The sequence below is a fragment of the Myxine glutinosa genome, chromosome 12 (genome assembly GCF_964187855.1).
Source record: "Myxine glutinosa chromosome 12, kmMyxGlut1.1, whole genome shotgun sequence".
NCBI lineage: Eukaryota > Metazoa > Chordata > Myxini > Myxiniformes > Myxinidae > Myxine > Myxine glutinosa.
Genome location: NC_136272.1, coordinates 20,502,705 through 20,519,220, shown reverse-complemented (window position 1 = coordinate 20,519,220; position 16,516 = coordinate 20,502,705). Strand labels below are relative to the sequence as shown.

Below are 16,516 nucleotides of genomic sequence, written 5' to 3'. Positions count from 1 at the left end.
GGTGAGGACGCACCTGGAAACGGTCAAGGTAGCCTTAGAGGATGAGCTTGAGGAGACGTACCGGGGAATAAAAGAGGTGAAGCACAAATTAGAAGAAGTGGAAGAAGGGATGAGCGAAATTAAGAAGCGACGGAGAGGGGATAAGAAAGAGATAAAAGAGGAGATAAAAGAATTGGTCCAAAGTCTGTGTTTGGATCGTGATGATGTGCTCATTAACCGGATGAGGGATTCGCAGGTGATGGAGGAGAAGCGAAGAGGAAGAGGACCCCGTGTAAGTGGTGACCAATATGGTCGTGCGTATGATGCGCCAGGGGATTTAAGAAGCTTGGGGGTCGAGATGGACCCGGGTGTTCGTGAGAGGCCGTTGGTGAAGTGTGCGACAGGTCTGGTGTGCGAAAATGGAGGTGTGCAAGAAAGTCCGACTCTGGGGTGTGTGAGGAAAAAGTGCGTGCCAAGGAGTGAGTGTGCTGGCGAGAGTGAGTCGGTCGTAGCGCGTGTGCGAGGGAGCACATGGAAGCGTGCTGTGGTGAGTGTTACAGAGGGTGTGACGGGAGAGTGTGCGCGAGGAAGGTGTGTGACGGACAGGTGCATGGGGAAAGAGTGCGCTGTCAAAGGCAAGGAAGAATGCACACCTGTGGTGAGTGTTACAGAGGGTGTGACGGGAGAGTGTGCGCGAGGAAGGTGTGTGACGGACAGGTGCATGGGGAAAGAGTGCGCTGTCAAAGGCAAGGAAGAATGCACACCTGTGGTGAGTGTTACAGAGGGTGTAACGGGAGAGTGTGCGCGAGAAAGGTGTGTGACGGACAGGTGCATGAGGAAAGAGTGCGCTGTCAAGAGTAAGGGTGAGTGCGCTGTCAGGAATGGAGGTGAAAGTAGTGAGAGTGACATGGAGCGTGAGTTAGTTGTGACAGGTGAGCGAGGATGTACACCTGGGATGGAAGGATGCACACCTGGAATGGTAGAGCGTGAGTGGGAATGCACGCTGGAATTGGTGGTGAGGCACGTGGTTGGGTGTGCGAATGAGGGCACACCTGTGATTGTCACAGAGGAGGTGACCGAGGAGGGGGTGCGAAGCGGTGTATTGGTGAGGTGTGCGACCAACGAATGTGTGCCAAAGTGTTCGGTGGTCAGGTGTGTGACCAAGGCTGTGAGTGGAATGGGTGTACCTGGGTGTGTAAGGAAAGGTACGAGGAGCGATAGGCCCGGTGGGAGAGGGTGGCATCCCTGCCACCCTTCCCATGGTGGGGCAAATGAGCAATAGCTTATGGGGTGTATGGCAGTGAAAACTAGCCCGGGTGGGTTAGGATATTGTGTGTAGGGATCTAGAAGAGATTGACATTAGGTAACGTTAAGTTTAGTTAGTGACTGATACCTGTAGTGGGGACGCAGGTAGATTAGTATGGATGATAATGACGTGGGAGCGCAATAGTTTAAAGGGACGACTGGGAAGCGCAAGTTTCAGAAGGGAGTAGTTAGCTGAGATGATGCCGTGTGTGTGAGGATGGAACAGGTGTGATTGCACAGGTGTGCAATTGGACAGGTGTGTGGAGCAGTGTATGAGTAGTGAGTGTGTGGATCAGCGCGAATACGCTTGGGGAGAGAAGGGTGCAGGTGGCACCAAGTGTGAGAGCACAGGTGTGCAAGTACAGGTGTGTGGAGAGAGTTGGAGTAAGTGGTACGGAGTGGTGTGCATGGTGCGAAGGTGTGGATGGGGGAAGAGTGGACCCCTCTCACGAGTACCCGGGGCGGGTAGTGTAAGTGTTAGGTAGAGGGTACAGGTAAATTGTGGTTGGATATTGGCATTTGTGGTGCGGTGGCAGAATGGTGTTGTGGATGGGTGCATTAGTGTTGTGGAAATGGCTGGGCGTGTAGCCTGTTAGTGTGTGTAGTTGGTTGGGCACTCCACCACTGTGAGGATGTCGGCCAGGTGAGGCCGCAGGTGGGCTCTGGGAGCCGGTAGAGTTGTGGATGGGGCCCGAGGATCCGGAGGATGGACCCGGGTAGCCCAGTGCCAGAGAGGGCACCGAGTGGGGAGAGAGCCAGAGGGCCTTCCCCTGGTAGTTAGGTTAGGGTAAGGAGCAGGTAAGCTCGGAGGCAACTGCAGTGGTGGAGGTGTGCAGGTGGGTAGACCCACTGGGAGAGGTACACGTCGCAGCCCAGAAATTGTACGAGGGCACCGGGAGATGAATCGGGGGAGTGAGACCCCAAATTGAAGAGCACCACAGTTTGGCCAATGGGAATTGGTTTTTAGAACCCATAGTGTAAGAGGGCCAATGGTTTGGCCGGAGAAAGACCCCGGGTAGTGTAAAGTTGTTAAAGTCATTTAGGAAATAGTTAGGATTGATGAACCTGTCGCACCATACGCAGCCACTTACCTGTGGTGATGATGATGACTCCACACCTGTGTTTTCTTTGTTCTGTGTGCAGGAAATGAGATTGCTGTGGATTTGTGAGACGCATCACGACGTGGATGAGACATTGGGGTGATTCCATCTCTCCCTCCTTAGGAGGGACTGATGATGAATTGGTGATGGCAAATTTTGATGTGCAGTTGGAGATGGCAAATTTTGATGAGAGTTGAAAATGGCAAATTTGATTGGTTAGGAGGGAGAGAAGACGAATTTGGTTTATGGGAGGAACGGGGAAGACAGTAGGGATGTTTGTCGATTTGTAAAGTAGATGTTTATGGGTAGTGTTGTGTTTTGTGGATGCAGTAAGGGGTAAGGGAGGGGCCATGTAGGTTACCTGGTGGGGGGGGGGGGCGTACGATAGGAACGTACCTGTCTCACCTGGTTCCCATGTGCCCCCAGTGTGCATCACCTTACATTGCGTGCACTTTTGCGCCCTTACCACCTTACTCACTTGTTTCTTCTTTTGTCTCCCACCTCCGAGGATCTGGCTTTGGGGTAGAGAGAGAGGAGAGAGAGGTGCTGGCTGCGCAGTTGTGGGCCTGCACTTTCGCTGTTTGCTGCCGGGATCGATACACCATATGGACCGCAATGTTTGTGGCCACCCACAATGGACCGCAGTTCGTTTGCGGCCAAGCACCACCCGGGGATGGACCTATGGGTCAACGTGGCACCTATGCCATAAAGGTGAACCACTGTTAATTAACACCAAGTGCACCACAAGAAGAGCAAGAGACACCTGCAGGGTTAGGGGTTGTCGAATTTATTTTTATTCCAATGAACAATGGTGACTGCACCGATTGGTGGTGGGGTGGTGCTTTTGATGCTCGGGAAGGGTGCTCTGCACGTTATTAAAGGCCGTCGGCCACAGAGCACTCGTGGGTTGGTGTATCGATGTTGGCAAGCGCGCTCTCTCTATGCATAACATCTGCATGTGTTCCTCCAAAAACAGGTCCTGGATCGTAGTGTAAATATCAGCGTAATCTTGTAGATAATGCTCCCTACCGGCTGTATGTTTAGTTTGAGGATTCTTTCCGGATTCGGTTATCCTGTGGGTGTGTTTCTGTGAGGAGAAGGGTGCAACGTCGCAGGGGGACATATTTACTCATTTGTGAATATCTGTAAAACTGTCGCACTCAGGGTAGAGTTAATAGTAGAGGGAACTACATTGCGTGCCACACTAAAGTAGGTAAAAATTTATCGGGTCGGGACGCCCCGAGGGTAGAGAAGGGTGCAATGTTGCGAATATGGAATTTGGCCTCCATATCCGCTTGTAAATATTCCCCTATTTTCTCCAATACTCCCCAACTTTCCCCAATCCCCCATTCCCTAGTCCCATTGCATGTAAACAACAATCAGTAGAGCCGACCTTCCCCTTATTCCCCCATTAAATGTCGTGCCCAGGTCCACCGCACCACACGTAGACAACTTTCGGACATCTTCCTAGTTATTCTTAATCTATGTCAGTTAAGGCCTCGTTTCCATTAATTATGACTCTTCGTTGCACCAGAATGTGATTATATGGCATCAGTAGTGAGTTTAGGACCTTTCCCATACCTCCTCCCATCTTCTTCCCCAAACAACAACAATAACAACAATTACAACTACAACTACGACTACAACAACAGAGGGGCGGGGAGTGTGCGTCCTCACACCGGCTCGGTTACCCGCCATGACCATGCGCTCCACGGCGTTACCCCGAAGGGGCGGGCTGTCAGCTCCTCGTCAGGGGCGGAGCCAGTAACCCCCCCACGCACCCAATGAGAAGCAACGTGCCGATTCCATCTGGGGCGGAGCTAACGAGCCGAGGGCGTGTCACTCCCCGCCGGATATACGCGGCCCCGCGCCGGATGTGACGTCAGATGCGCCTCAGCTTGGAGAGAGAAGCCACCGCCACCCCCAGCGTGACGATACCTCCCCGCATCTTTGGACCGGACCGGACCGTACTGTACCCTGCTTTGAGCCAAGAGTGCACCTTGAGCCATCGCTATCTGCCTTTCCTTGCCATCAACCCCCGTGTGAGTCAGCCTTGTCCCGTTTACCTGTCGTCTGTCCGGGGTTAATGTAAGAGTGTGTCTAAGTGCCTGTCTTCCTGTAATATACCTCTAGCCCCTGTAATCTGACCTTTCCGTACGAATATAATCTCCTCCGGAGGTCTTGAGAATTGAAACATTGGTGTCGTATTGTGTTATTGTAATCCAGCCGGGTGTCTTCTTTTTCTTATTGAGCCAGCATCGCGCGACTAGTCAACGTTCGGGCACAATCGGGTAACTTGTGCAGACGTGGTCATACCATAAAACCGCTCGGTAAATAACATCCAAGCCACGTCTGTAACAGTATAAAGTGGTATGTTTCACGGAGGGTTCTTGTTTGACCTCCTCCTCTCCCACATACCATTTTAAAATTATAATATTTATTATCCGATTGATAACCATTAAAGTTCTCACTCCACTCTAATATATTTTTCTTCCCGCCCTCCATTACCCCACTTAACAAATGAATACGTTTATCCGTCTTGAGAACCTTCTGACCAGTGATTCTCTCAACCTCTTGAATCTGATATTTTTCACATTCGTTATGTTTTCCATTTATATACCAAGGTTGATTACACCTCCACTCTTTAGTCTGGTTGATACTTGGTTCTATCATTTATATAATAGTAAAAAAGGTGGCGGTAGCCCGTTAAAATCCCTAACCCCCCTTTTTAACTTATCACTTATATATATATATCTTATCACTTATATATATATCTTATCACTTATATATCTTATCACATATATCTTATCACTTATATCTTATCACTTATATATCTTATCACTTATATAGCTTATCACTTATATACTTATATAACCATAAGGGAGACTATCAATTCCATTTTCTAAAATAAACCTCTTATCATCAAAAGCCCCCAATGCTTTCTTATTCACCTCTTCTGAATATAATTGATGTTTATAACTTCTTATTCCATTAATCTTTCTAAACTCTTCTTTCTTTGTTGTTAAACAGTTATAATAATCCTTAAAGTTTATTGTTTCTTTAATGACATTTTTCTTTATACCTTTTAACTTCTTATCAGTCTTTTCAACGTTATTCACAATGTATTTATAAGCATAAGCCTTCGACCTCAATCCCACAAATTCACTCATAACATTTCCTCCCAATTCATCCTTGAACTTTCCAATCACCTTTTTATTTTTAGAAGAGAACAACTCACTCTCTGGACTGTAATTACTTGTATCATAGATATTAATGTCCTTTTTCATGTCTGAATAAACATCATCAGTATTAATTTTCAAAATAAAACTATCAGTATCCATATACAACAATGACACATTATCCTTATACAGTGGTACCTCGGCTTACGAGTTTAATCCGTTCCGTGACGGAGCTCGTAAGCCAAATCGCTCGTAAGTCAAAGCAAATTTTCCCATTCAAATGCATTGAAATGCTATTAATCCGTTCCAGCCTCAAAAAAAAAACACCAATTTTTTTTGTTAGGTGCTTTTAAATAACAAAAATGTACTTTATAAATAACAAATAATGTATAAACAAGCACGACCTCGTATATACTGTACATAATACAAGAGAATGTAAAGAAATAAACTGGACCTCTATCCATGAAGATATGGAGAAGTTGTTGTTTGTGTGGTTGAAGGAGAAGCAGCTCGCAGGAGATACCGTGACCGAGAGCATCATGTGTTTGAAAAGATTGAAACTCGGATATCGAGCACGGACCACGAGGTGTTTTTTCTTTTTTCTTAATCTCGGTTTCAGTGAACTTTTGCTCTGTGCTCACGTGTACTGTACCTGTACCTGTAATGGTACGTCAGAGGATGGCACCTGTTGTCATCATATTAAGTGCAAGATGTTCTGCATCGTAAGTTGGTACACCGTGGTCTTTCGGCGGTGTTTAAGCCGGCCGTCTTGGCTTCTGTCACCATTGGCATTGAGTCTTTCGATGTAGGTAGGTCGTTGTGTGCCGGTGCCTTGGCTGAATTCCTTCATTGCTGCATTGTTAGCTCACCTGGTTTTTTATACCACATCTTTGGTTATCGGACCAGCGAATGACGTCATCTCCAAAGTATGGCTTATTCTCACTTGTCTTGGACGATCTTCTACTTCTAGCCTTCCACCGTGCATTTGGTGTCCACTGTACTTACTGTACAGTGCCTGGTAAAATTGATGTAATGGGTTTTTGACCGTCAACGCCATGAACCGCCATGAACCGTCATGAACCGTCAACGCCATGAACCGCTAACACTCAAAAGCCCATTTATCGCGCCTTATAAAGCAAAACGCAAACCGAAAGCCATGCCTCTCAAGCGAGGCGTGCTTCCGTGGTCACGTGATCCACAGGTGTAGCTCATTATACCCGCACGCGCGACACGCTTTGGCGGTCACGTGACCAGCCACTCTGGAGGCGGGGATCCCCGCCGATGACGTCACCGGCTGGAGCAAGGAGATTCCTCGCTCATGTATTTCGACGATTGCGTGTTTTATATCCAAGCAGAGATGCTTTCACGGCAAGATAACCACGTGACCGGAACCGGAAGCCACAACCGGAAAATTCAAAAAAATAAATTTTTTGAGCTCGTACATCGGATCTCGGCTCGTATCCCAAAGCAACAAACCGCCCGAGCGACGGCTCGTATCCCGAAAAACTCGTACGTTGGGGCACTCGTAAGCCGAGGTACCACTGTACTTTGATTTTAGATTAATATAAAAGTAATCATACATTAATGACTTTGACAAGTCAAGAATTGATGTTCCAATGTAAATAGGTTTGTCCATTTCAATACTCTCTTTAACCAAATGGATCGCACAAAAGTTCTCAGTAAAGACCTCAGCTCTAGTAAAACTCGGTCTATTAATTAATTTTGATGCTTGTTCCCAAGATGTTGCTAGTCTGATATTTTGTCTTTTCCTCACATTCTCCATGGTCTTACCAAAGACCGCATTATTCATCAATTTATAAAAGTCTTTCTCAAAATCTGTTTTTGACTCTGTTCTTCTTTGTGTATTAAAATCAATGTACCCCTTTAACCAATGACTTTGATTGAACTTTAGAACCCTGTGGATCTTCTCTACTCTTAGACCTTTTGATAAATATTGTCGCAAATTTCTTTGGTGTAGTACATAATTTTTCTTGTTATATAATGTAGTAAGTAATTTTTCTGTTGATTCACCTATATCAAACGATCGTTGATAATCACTCAACCATTCTTTCTTTGGACTTTCTTTCTCACAAGCAAATGGAAGATCTTTATGTTTGATATGAAGTTCTTCAGGATATTTTAAATCGACCTCAAAATAATAACCAACCTTTGAATCATCCAATTGTTTTTGTGTAGAGATACATACATCTTGTAAAACCTTTGTGTAGTCTTTTTCCTTTACCCATCTTAGTTTCCCATAAGGAAGAGCTTGAGACATTGCCCAGCCATACAAGTTGTTTGCGTCATAGTACATCAAGTAAGAACTCTCTTTCGTTGAATCATAATTTGGAAGATATTTGTTATTTGCTTTTGCGTATCTGCTCGAGCATACTTGTGAAATTCCACCTCTTTTTGCCTTTTCAATCATCAAAAGCATATCGACATCGGTTATCAAATCCAAATCTTGTTTTGTCATTTTCAACATCGCGCTCCAAGCCAATCCAGGTGCTGTGTAGTAGTGAGCAGGATCCAATCCATATCCAGTGCGACAAACAGATCTAAAGGCTTCAAATACATCGGCCAATAAAAGCACATCAGTTTTGAGATACAAATCGTGATACTCACCAAGATTCTTGATGTTATATTTTTCCCAAACATTTTGTGCGTGTACATAATCTTTATCAGATATATGACTGTTGTTTAATTTGTTATCGAAATTTTCTTTTAAAGGAAGTTGTGTTTCATTGAATCTCTCAAATGAGTCCATATAGTCATAGGGGTAAATTCCCTTTTGTGTTAGAAAATCTTTATCTGAAAAATACTCTGAAAGACATGGAAACTCTTTTAGATTTTGAACCAAGTTAGCCAATGGACTTGCCATGAATTTAAATGTATCAAGAAATCTGATATGAGTAATAGGAGATGTGTGAATTGTTTTTGTGAATGAAATGTATTTCTGATCTGTGTTAGGAATTGCTGAAATGTGTCCAGATGTCTTTGAAAGTTCATTAATAAATAGATGCGTATCATAATGAGCATTGTTATGAAGAAAGACAGGAATGAAAGAGGGGAGTTGATAATTAATATTACAACTTTGATGAGCTGGACCTCTATATTTACCAGTGAGATGACAATGATCTCTAACCTTTAGACCTTCACCAATTTTTTCCTCACAAATATGACAAACATTGTTTTTTCTAAATTCCCTTTTCTGTTCACTCGTCAAGGACATTGGTTTATTAGTTTCTCTCATTATCTTGGTTAATCGGACACAGTCTTTTTCTAGTCGTTTCACAAACTCATCTGGGGTATTTGAGCCTCTATACTCCTCTAACTTGTTATATTTATCACCAACGGATGATTTGATATAATAACAAAAACCGCAAGGAGTATGTTTTTGATATTTATTTGTGTATGAATCTTTTGGATCTGGAGAAGCAGTATCTATTTTTTCTAGAATACTTTCAAAATCAGCATATATAACAAATGGATGTTTGATCTTTTTCTTTTCATCTTTGAATGTGATATTTGAGCCTTCTTTAGGCATATTGATTACCGTTGATTTGTGTTCACCACAATAATTTGAATGTTTATCTAATCTTTCTTGTGTATGGAAGAAGTTAAGACAACGCAAACAAATATATATTTTATTTGTTCTTTTACATACTTGTGGTTTTATTAATTTAGCAATATCTTTAATGTATGTATAATGTGAATTTTCCTCTGAATTAAAATATAGAAGATTAATATGAGTTTGTTTACAATTGTCAGAAAGCTTTAAAACCTGAATGCTGTTTGTTTCTGTTAGACCATAAACATTAACTGATAAATTATTTATCTTTTCAAATTTAGGAATATCATTTAAAGCCATCGGAAACTTTAGATCTTTCGTATTTAATGTATTCTCATATTTTTTATAATGAGATACTCTTTCATCATGAAAATGTGGAGGATGTAAGTGTGCTAGAATAGACCAGAGAAAACATTTATTGTCTTTATTTTTGATATTGATAACTGCTTTTCTATTTTTGATAACACTGGGTAAATCAATGTAGGAAGAAGCTTTTAGAGGATCTGATTTAAGAATATGAATGTCTATGTAAATAATTTTTCCTATATTGAATCCACTTCCTACGATTGAATTATCCACATCTTGCTCTTGTTTAATAAGTTCATCATAGACTCCTGATGTTTTAAAATCTTGATATGAAGATATAAAGTGTGGCTCAGTTCTCATGTATGGTGTATCTATAACTCCTTCGTCCTTTGTCATTTCTAATTTTACTCCCATATAAAATTTAAGTGGTTTCATTTCTTTTAGTGTTTTTTCAATCAACGTTTGAACAGCAGGTTTAACTATTTCTACAGCATCAACTATAGACTCTGGTTCAGGAGGTTTGAAGTTAAAGACTCTTATTTTAATATGTTCTTTGAATGCGCCATCAGAGTTTTTAGTTGTGATAAAATTTGATAAATGTAGAATTGTTTTAAGATGTATTTCGAAGCCTTTCTTGAGGATATTTTTATTACATGCAGAACAGTGTTTTGTTTCCTTCTGAATAGGAGATAGTAGGTGAAGTAGATTAAATGTGTGTTTGTTAGTTTTAAGGTGTCTTTTGTAGTGTTTATATTCTTGTTCACAAACATCACAATACGTTGCTTTGATCATATTTATTTATATAGTAAAATTATACTTAAAACAAAGTGCCTTTTTAGAGGCTTTTTAAAAGATGAAACTGTGCTTAAAGTAAAACACCTTTGAGCTTTTCAACTCGTTTTATGTATATAACTTTACTTAAAGTAAAACACCTTTGAGCTTTTCAACTCGTTTTATGTATATAACTTTACTTAAAGTAAAACACCTTTGAGCTTTTCAACTCGTTTTATGTATATAGCTTTACTTAAAGTAAAACACCTTTGAGCTTTTCAACTCGTTTTATGTATATAACTTTACTTAAAGTAAAGCGTCTATGTATTAGCCAGAAAGTTTAGATACTCTAGTTCATCAATTTCAATTTCACTATCTGAGTCATCAATAAAGCTACTCTCATAACTATCATTTGAACACAAACTATTAGTATCATAACTATCTTCAGATCCTAGACTCTCAGTATAATAACTCTCAGAGTATTGACTGTTAATATCACTCATTTACATACCATTAAACTTCCATCAATATCTATATGTTTTCTTTCATTAGAACTAATAACCACAATATTTTCTACATTAAATGTTATTTTCAAATAATCTCTAATAATCAGAGTACGGAATGATAGTTCACCACTAATATTCATATTATTAATTTCACCCACATCTTTGGGTCTATTAAAGAATATACAAATGTTTCCTCTAGAATCGTTGATGGTCTTATCATTCATTTTCAAAGCTTCTTTATCAATGACCTTTTCAAGCTTTGAGTAAATTGTTAGTAGTAGTGGAGAAACTTTTGTCAAATTTACTTTAATAGAGTTATTAATTAACATAGCTTGTCCCGTAAATTTAATAAAAGGACACATGTTATTCTCCATTATGGGTTTAATCCAAAAATTTCCATATTTATCTTTGTTCAATTTAACATCTTTGACATATTTTTCTATATCTTCCACCGAAGTAGAGATTGATTGAAATTTGTCTTTTGTGTTTTGAAACATTGTATTTATTAGCTAATAAATTTGCGTTTAGTTTAAGTAAAGTTATATACATAAAACGAGTTGAAAAGCTCAAAGGTGTTTTACTTTAAGCACAGTTTCATCTTTAAAAAAGCCTCTAAAAAAGGCACTTTGTTTTAAGTATAATTTTACTTTATAAATATGATAAATTCTGAAGGATATTTAGAATTTCCAGACTCTCCATATGATAAATTAGAGAATTGTCTGGCTTGTGGTAGAGTGGGGCTTAATACAGAATCAGAAGCATATAAACAATGTATTTTCTGTGATTATCTTCTAATTAATGATAACAAAAAATATAGAAAAATATATAACTCTTTTAAATTAGAACCAAAAATGAATTACTTTACAAGATTAATAAGAGAGATGAATGTTAAGTATTATGGTGATAATACACCATTTCTTACAAGGGAAGAGACTATTTGTATTGAGGAAATGTATAAGGGTTTAATGATATTTATTATTCAAAATAATTTTAATGGAAATGTTAATACAAGATACTATATAAACAAAATAATGGATTATTTTGAAATTAAACCTGAACTCAGGATAAAATATAGAGTTTCTCAAAAAACTCAAAAAAAGTTGGATGACTTGTTTTCCAAATATATAAATGAATGATTTTTTACCCGTTTGGGAAAATAAGATAAAATTTAATAACCATAAAAATCTTCCAAATTCATTGAGATGTCTAATAGTCGGTTCAAGCGGATGTGGAAAAACCTGTTTACTTTTAAAGATGCTCCTTAGTCCTAATTTTTTAGATTATGATAATTTAATAATTTTTACAAAGTCAAGTTTTCAACCTGAGTATCAACTACTCTCACAGGGTTTTAATGCGGGTCTTAAAAAGGAAGACATTATCGGTTTATTTAAACTTCAAAACAAACTAAATGATTATAATATTGATGATATAATACAATTATTTTGTGATACACAGAAATCAAAATCAAAACTAAAACCCATAACTTGTATTCTCAGTGATAATACGGATGATATACCTTCACCTCAAGATTTAGATAAATCAAAAAAGAACCTCGTTATCTTTGATGATTGTGTTAATGAGAGAAACCAAACAGTAATGGATAGCTACTATACAAGAGGGAGACATTCTTCTTGTAATTGTATTTATCTTAGTCAGTCATATTTTCAACTCCCTCGGCGCTCAATAAGAAACAATGCTAATACTTTTATTTTATTTAAGTTAAATTCAATAGATACAAATAATTTTTGGAGAGATAATTGTTCTACATTACGTAGTAAGAAGGAATTTGAAAATAATATGAAACACACGATCGGAAAATATAAATATATTGTTGTGAAACAAGATGAGATACTAAATGATATTTTTCAATAAATAAATACAGAAAATGAATACCGAAGAAAGAGTAAGAAAGTTTAAAGAACATCAAGAGTTGGTTTCAAAAGTTGTAAAGCAACAGGAAGACATAAAGAAGAAAAGGAGACAGAAACTAACTGGTGAAGAAGCCTTTGAAAGAAAACAAGAGAAATTTTTTAAACCACTTTTAAAAACTCAACAAACGATTTCACCTACAGTTCCCACGGTAGAATTTACTCCAAAAAAATTTCAAATGCTCAAAGATTTTAGTCAAATGACAGAGCAAGAACTTGGAGAATTAGAATATGATGATGAAGGATTATTTCGGCATCTTGAGAAGGTAAATAAACTTTCCAATTATATTGTAGAAGCTCTTCAAAACAATGAATATTTGAAGGGTTCAAAAACCAGAGCAGGTCTCATTCCAACAGAAGAACCAGCACAGTTCCATCTTGTGAAAGAAAAGTTATTGATATTTAATGATAAATTGGTGTTCTTAAGTTCTGACCAACCAAATGTTGAATTAACCCCAAGATTAATGTTTCTTCTAACAAAAGATGGACATTCTAATTCACCTTATTTTGATGAACCGCTTGATATGGAAAGAGAGGAAGATAGAGAGTATATTGAGTTGCTAAACGCACTTGATTATGGAGTTTCTGTTGCTGGTAAAAGTAAGAAGAATGAGAAGGAGAAACATATTATTGATGCTTTAAGTAAGCTTGGTTCGGGTGTTAGTTTTCTTCCAAATGACCCATCACAATTAGTTAATAGGTTATTATTGTTGTTAGGTAGTAAGAAGGCTGGAAACAACAATTGTTTTAATGAAGCATCCGCCATTTTAGATCAGTTGATGAATATGAAAATAATTAATAAATGTCAATACAAAGATATTTTATTAGATATTAAATAAGATGAGAAGCACAATTCTTAGTTTTAATTTCACAACGAGTGATTACACAGCTTCATTCCCTTACCCACTACAACTTGACCCCAAAAAAGAATATGAGGCTTCTTTGTTGTCAATGGAGACTTACAATACCCTTTTTAATATCACAGAGAAAAACAACAAGTTTAGTTATAATCCAGGAAGTGGATATAAAACTATAACCGTTTCACCCGGTGCTTACGAGATTTCTCAAATATCTTCAGAAGTCTCTCGCCTTATGAAAGAAAAAGGTGATGAACCAAAAAATATTGTAATAGATATTCAAAAACACACTTCAAAATCAACTATTAAACTTAAAAATAATTATAAAGTTGATTTCACGATTGAAAATTCGTTCAGAGAGCTATTGGGGTTCTCTTCTAAAAAGATTGAAACTAACGGGACGTTTTACAGTGATAATGTCATTCAAATATCCTCCGGTATAAATTCAGTATTAATTCATTGTGATTTGATTGATGGTGCTTATAACGATGGAATAAGAACAAATACAATATTTTCATTCAGCGCATACTCAACCCCGATTGGTTATAAATTTAATATGGAACCAAAAAATCTTGTCTATTTACCTGTGTCAGGAAAAACCATATACAGAGTAAATTTTAGGATAACCGACCAAGATAATCGTATGATATCCTTTAATGATGAAATTATATCCATCAGAATTCACCTACGTGAAGTTTTTCAATAAATAAATAATGGTTATTGTGAGAAAACACGAGTTGGGAAAATATAAAATAATTACAGGGGATGGGATGTTCCTTTCACCATACTATAAGGGTGAAGGTATGTTTCTTGGGAGAGGATACTATAAACCAAAGAGACAACGGGGTGTGGGACATCAATTTAGAAATAAAGGAGATGGGATAATTGATACTCTAATGGGTATTGGTTCAACCATCCTTAAACATAAAGACCTAATTGGTTCAACTGCTTCAGCCGTGGGCTCAGTTGCGGGTGCTATAAAGAGTATAAAAGATGCTCAAAAGGAGTCTCATAAATTACAAGCAATCAAAGAAATTAAAAAAGGTAAAACTCAACTATCTTCACAAGAACGACAAAAAATCATTAAAATACTTGGGTCAGGGTTTCAACGATTTTAATGCTATATAAATACAAGTATGGAAGCGATTGATAGTATCTATGATTTGGATGATACGATTATCATTTCAAACTCTACTAAAAAGGAAGACTATTTTAAGGTAAATGCTATAACAGGAACAGACTGGAATTCAAACGGAACAAAAAGTTTTGAAATAAATAATCAACAAACTTACTTGAATATAGCTGATAGTTTCTTGCTGTGTAAATTTAAATTCACTAAGGCTGCGAATAATACTAATGCTACACTCGTAAATGATTTCTTCTGGAAAATGTTTGATAGTGTCCGCCTGTATATTGGAACACAAGAGGTTGAAGCGGTTGATTATGTCTCTGCTATATCTGAAATGATGAAATTTACACTATATTCGTTTAGTGATAGAATGGGTAAGGGAGCTGTTGAAGGTTTTATTCCTGATATGTCAACGGGAACAAATGTTGACCCTGGTTATAGTCAAAGGAAGTCAATGTATAATGATGATACAAAAGCAGAGAATAGTTTTACGGTAGCAGTACCTCTGAAAGGTATATTTGGATTTTGTGATTATGATAAAGTTTTGTATGGCCTTAAAATTAGATTTCAACTACAAAGGAATGATAATGTAAATAGGTTGCTTTTTGGGGATGAAAATGCTTTTGGAGAAAATAATAAATTTGTTATTAATGATTTGTGTTGGTATATCAGTGAATATACTCCTAATCTTAAAACGGAAGAGATGTTAAATAGAAGACTTAACTCAAAGAAACCGCTAAATGTATCATACCTTAAAAGAAGATGTCAACACGTTAAACTGGAACACACTACCTACACTTGGAATTTGGGTGTTCTTGAAGGAAAGCCACGATACCTCTGGCTCATTTTTAAAAAACCAGATGGAGAGGAGGGTACTAATAAGAATAATGCGCTGAGTGATAATGCTAAGGTGAAACAACTTCGGGTTTCTCTTGATGGAACATTTTATCCGCGAGATAGATTGGAAATTGATTGGGAAAAAAATGATTATGCGGAAGCCTACAAGTCCTACCAAAAGGTGTGTGAAAGTAATGGTAATAATGAACCTATTTTGGATATGGTTGCGTTTCAAAAACTTTATACAATCTACGCAATTGACCTGAGTTCTCAAAAGGAAACTATAAAGTCTAATAGAGTGGATACTTCTCTATACATTGAAAGAGGAGAGAATGAAGAAGTTGATGCTTATTGTTTGCTTTTGGAGGAAACAGAATTACAGATTAATACAGATAATGGTGTTATGATTAATATCACATAGGTTTTTTCTCATAAATAAATGGTAGGGGTATATGTTAATCAAATCAATCTTGATAAATTAACATCTTGTATTCAAAATCAAAAGCCTTGTATTATTAATGTTAATACATTTCAAAGAAAAGGAGCAGTAAGAATTGATGTTTTACTCACAAGAGAGCAGGTGAAAACACTAAATGATGCTGGATCACTTAAAATTAAAATGACAAAACCTATGTTAAAGAAATATTCAATAGACGAGTCAAGAGGAGGATTTCTCCCATTTCTAATTCCTTTATTTGCTGGTTTAAGTGCGGCGGGAGCATTGACTGGTGGTATTTCAGCAGCGATAAAAACTGCTAACGAAAGGAAGGCACAACTAAAAGCTCAAAAAGAATTGGAAAGACATAACAAGGAGTTGGAGAAACAAATTAGTGGAAGTGGTGTAATTGTAGATTTTGCTCAAAAACTTGAAAGTCTACCTGATAAAGCTAGATTGTTAGTTGGAGATATGCTTTCCTCTATCGCTCAAGCGGGTGTTAAACTAACTAAACGGGGTAATGGATTGTATCTTTCTCATAAATAAATGGATAAATGGTTTAAACAATTTGGAAAGAATACAACGTCAAATATAGAACTAGCTAAGTATTGT

General features: G+C 38.2%; 1 protein-coding gene across 1 annotated transcript in view; it reads left to right on the top strand.

The window, feature by feature from the left end:
* Positions 1-2,915: 2,915 nt before the first annotated feature.
* Positions 2,916-16,516, top strand: part of LOC137438135 (protein cornichon homolog 1) — a 41,280-nt gene continuing 27,679 nt past the window's right edge. Inside the window, exon 1 of the mRNA XM_078766542.1 lies at positions 2,916-3,095. Coding sequence (XP_078622668.1) covers positions 3,000-3,095 — 96 coding nt within the window. The 5' untranslated portion in view covers positions 2,916-2,999. The remainder of the gene's footprint in view (positions 3,096-16,516) is intronic.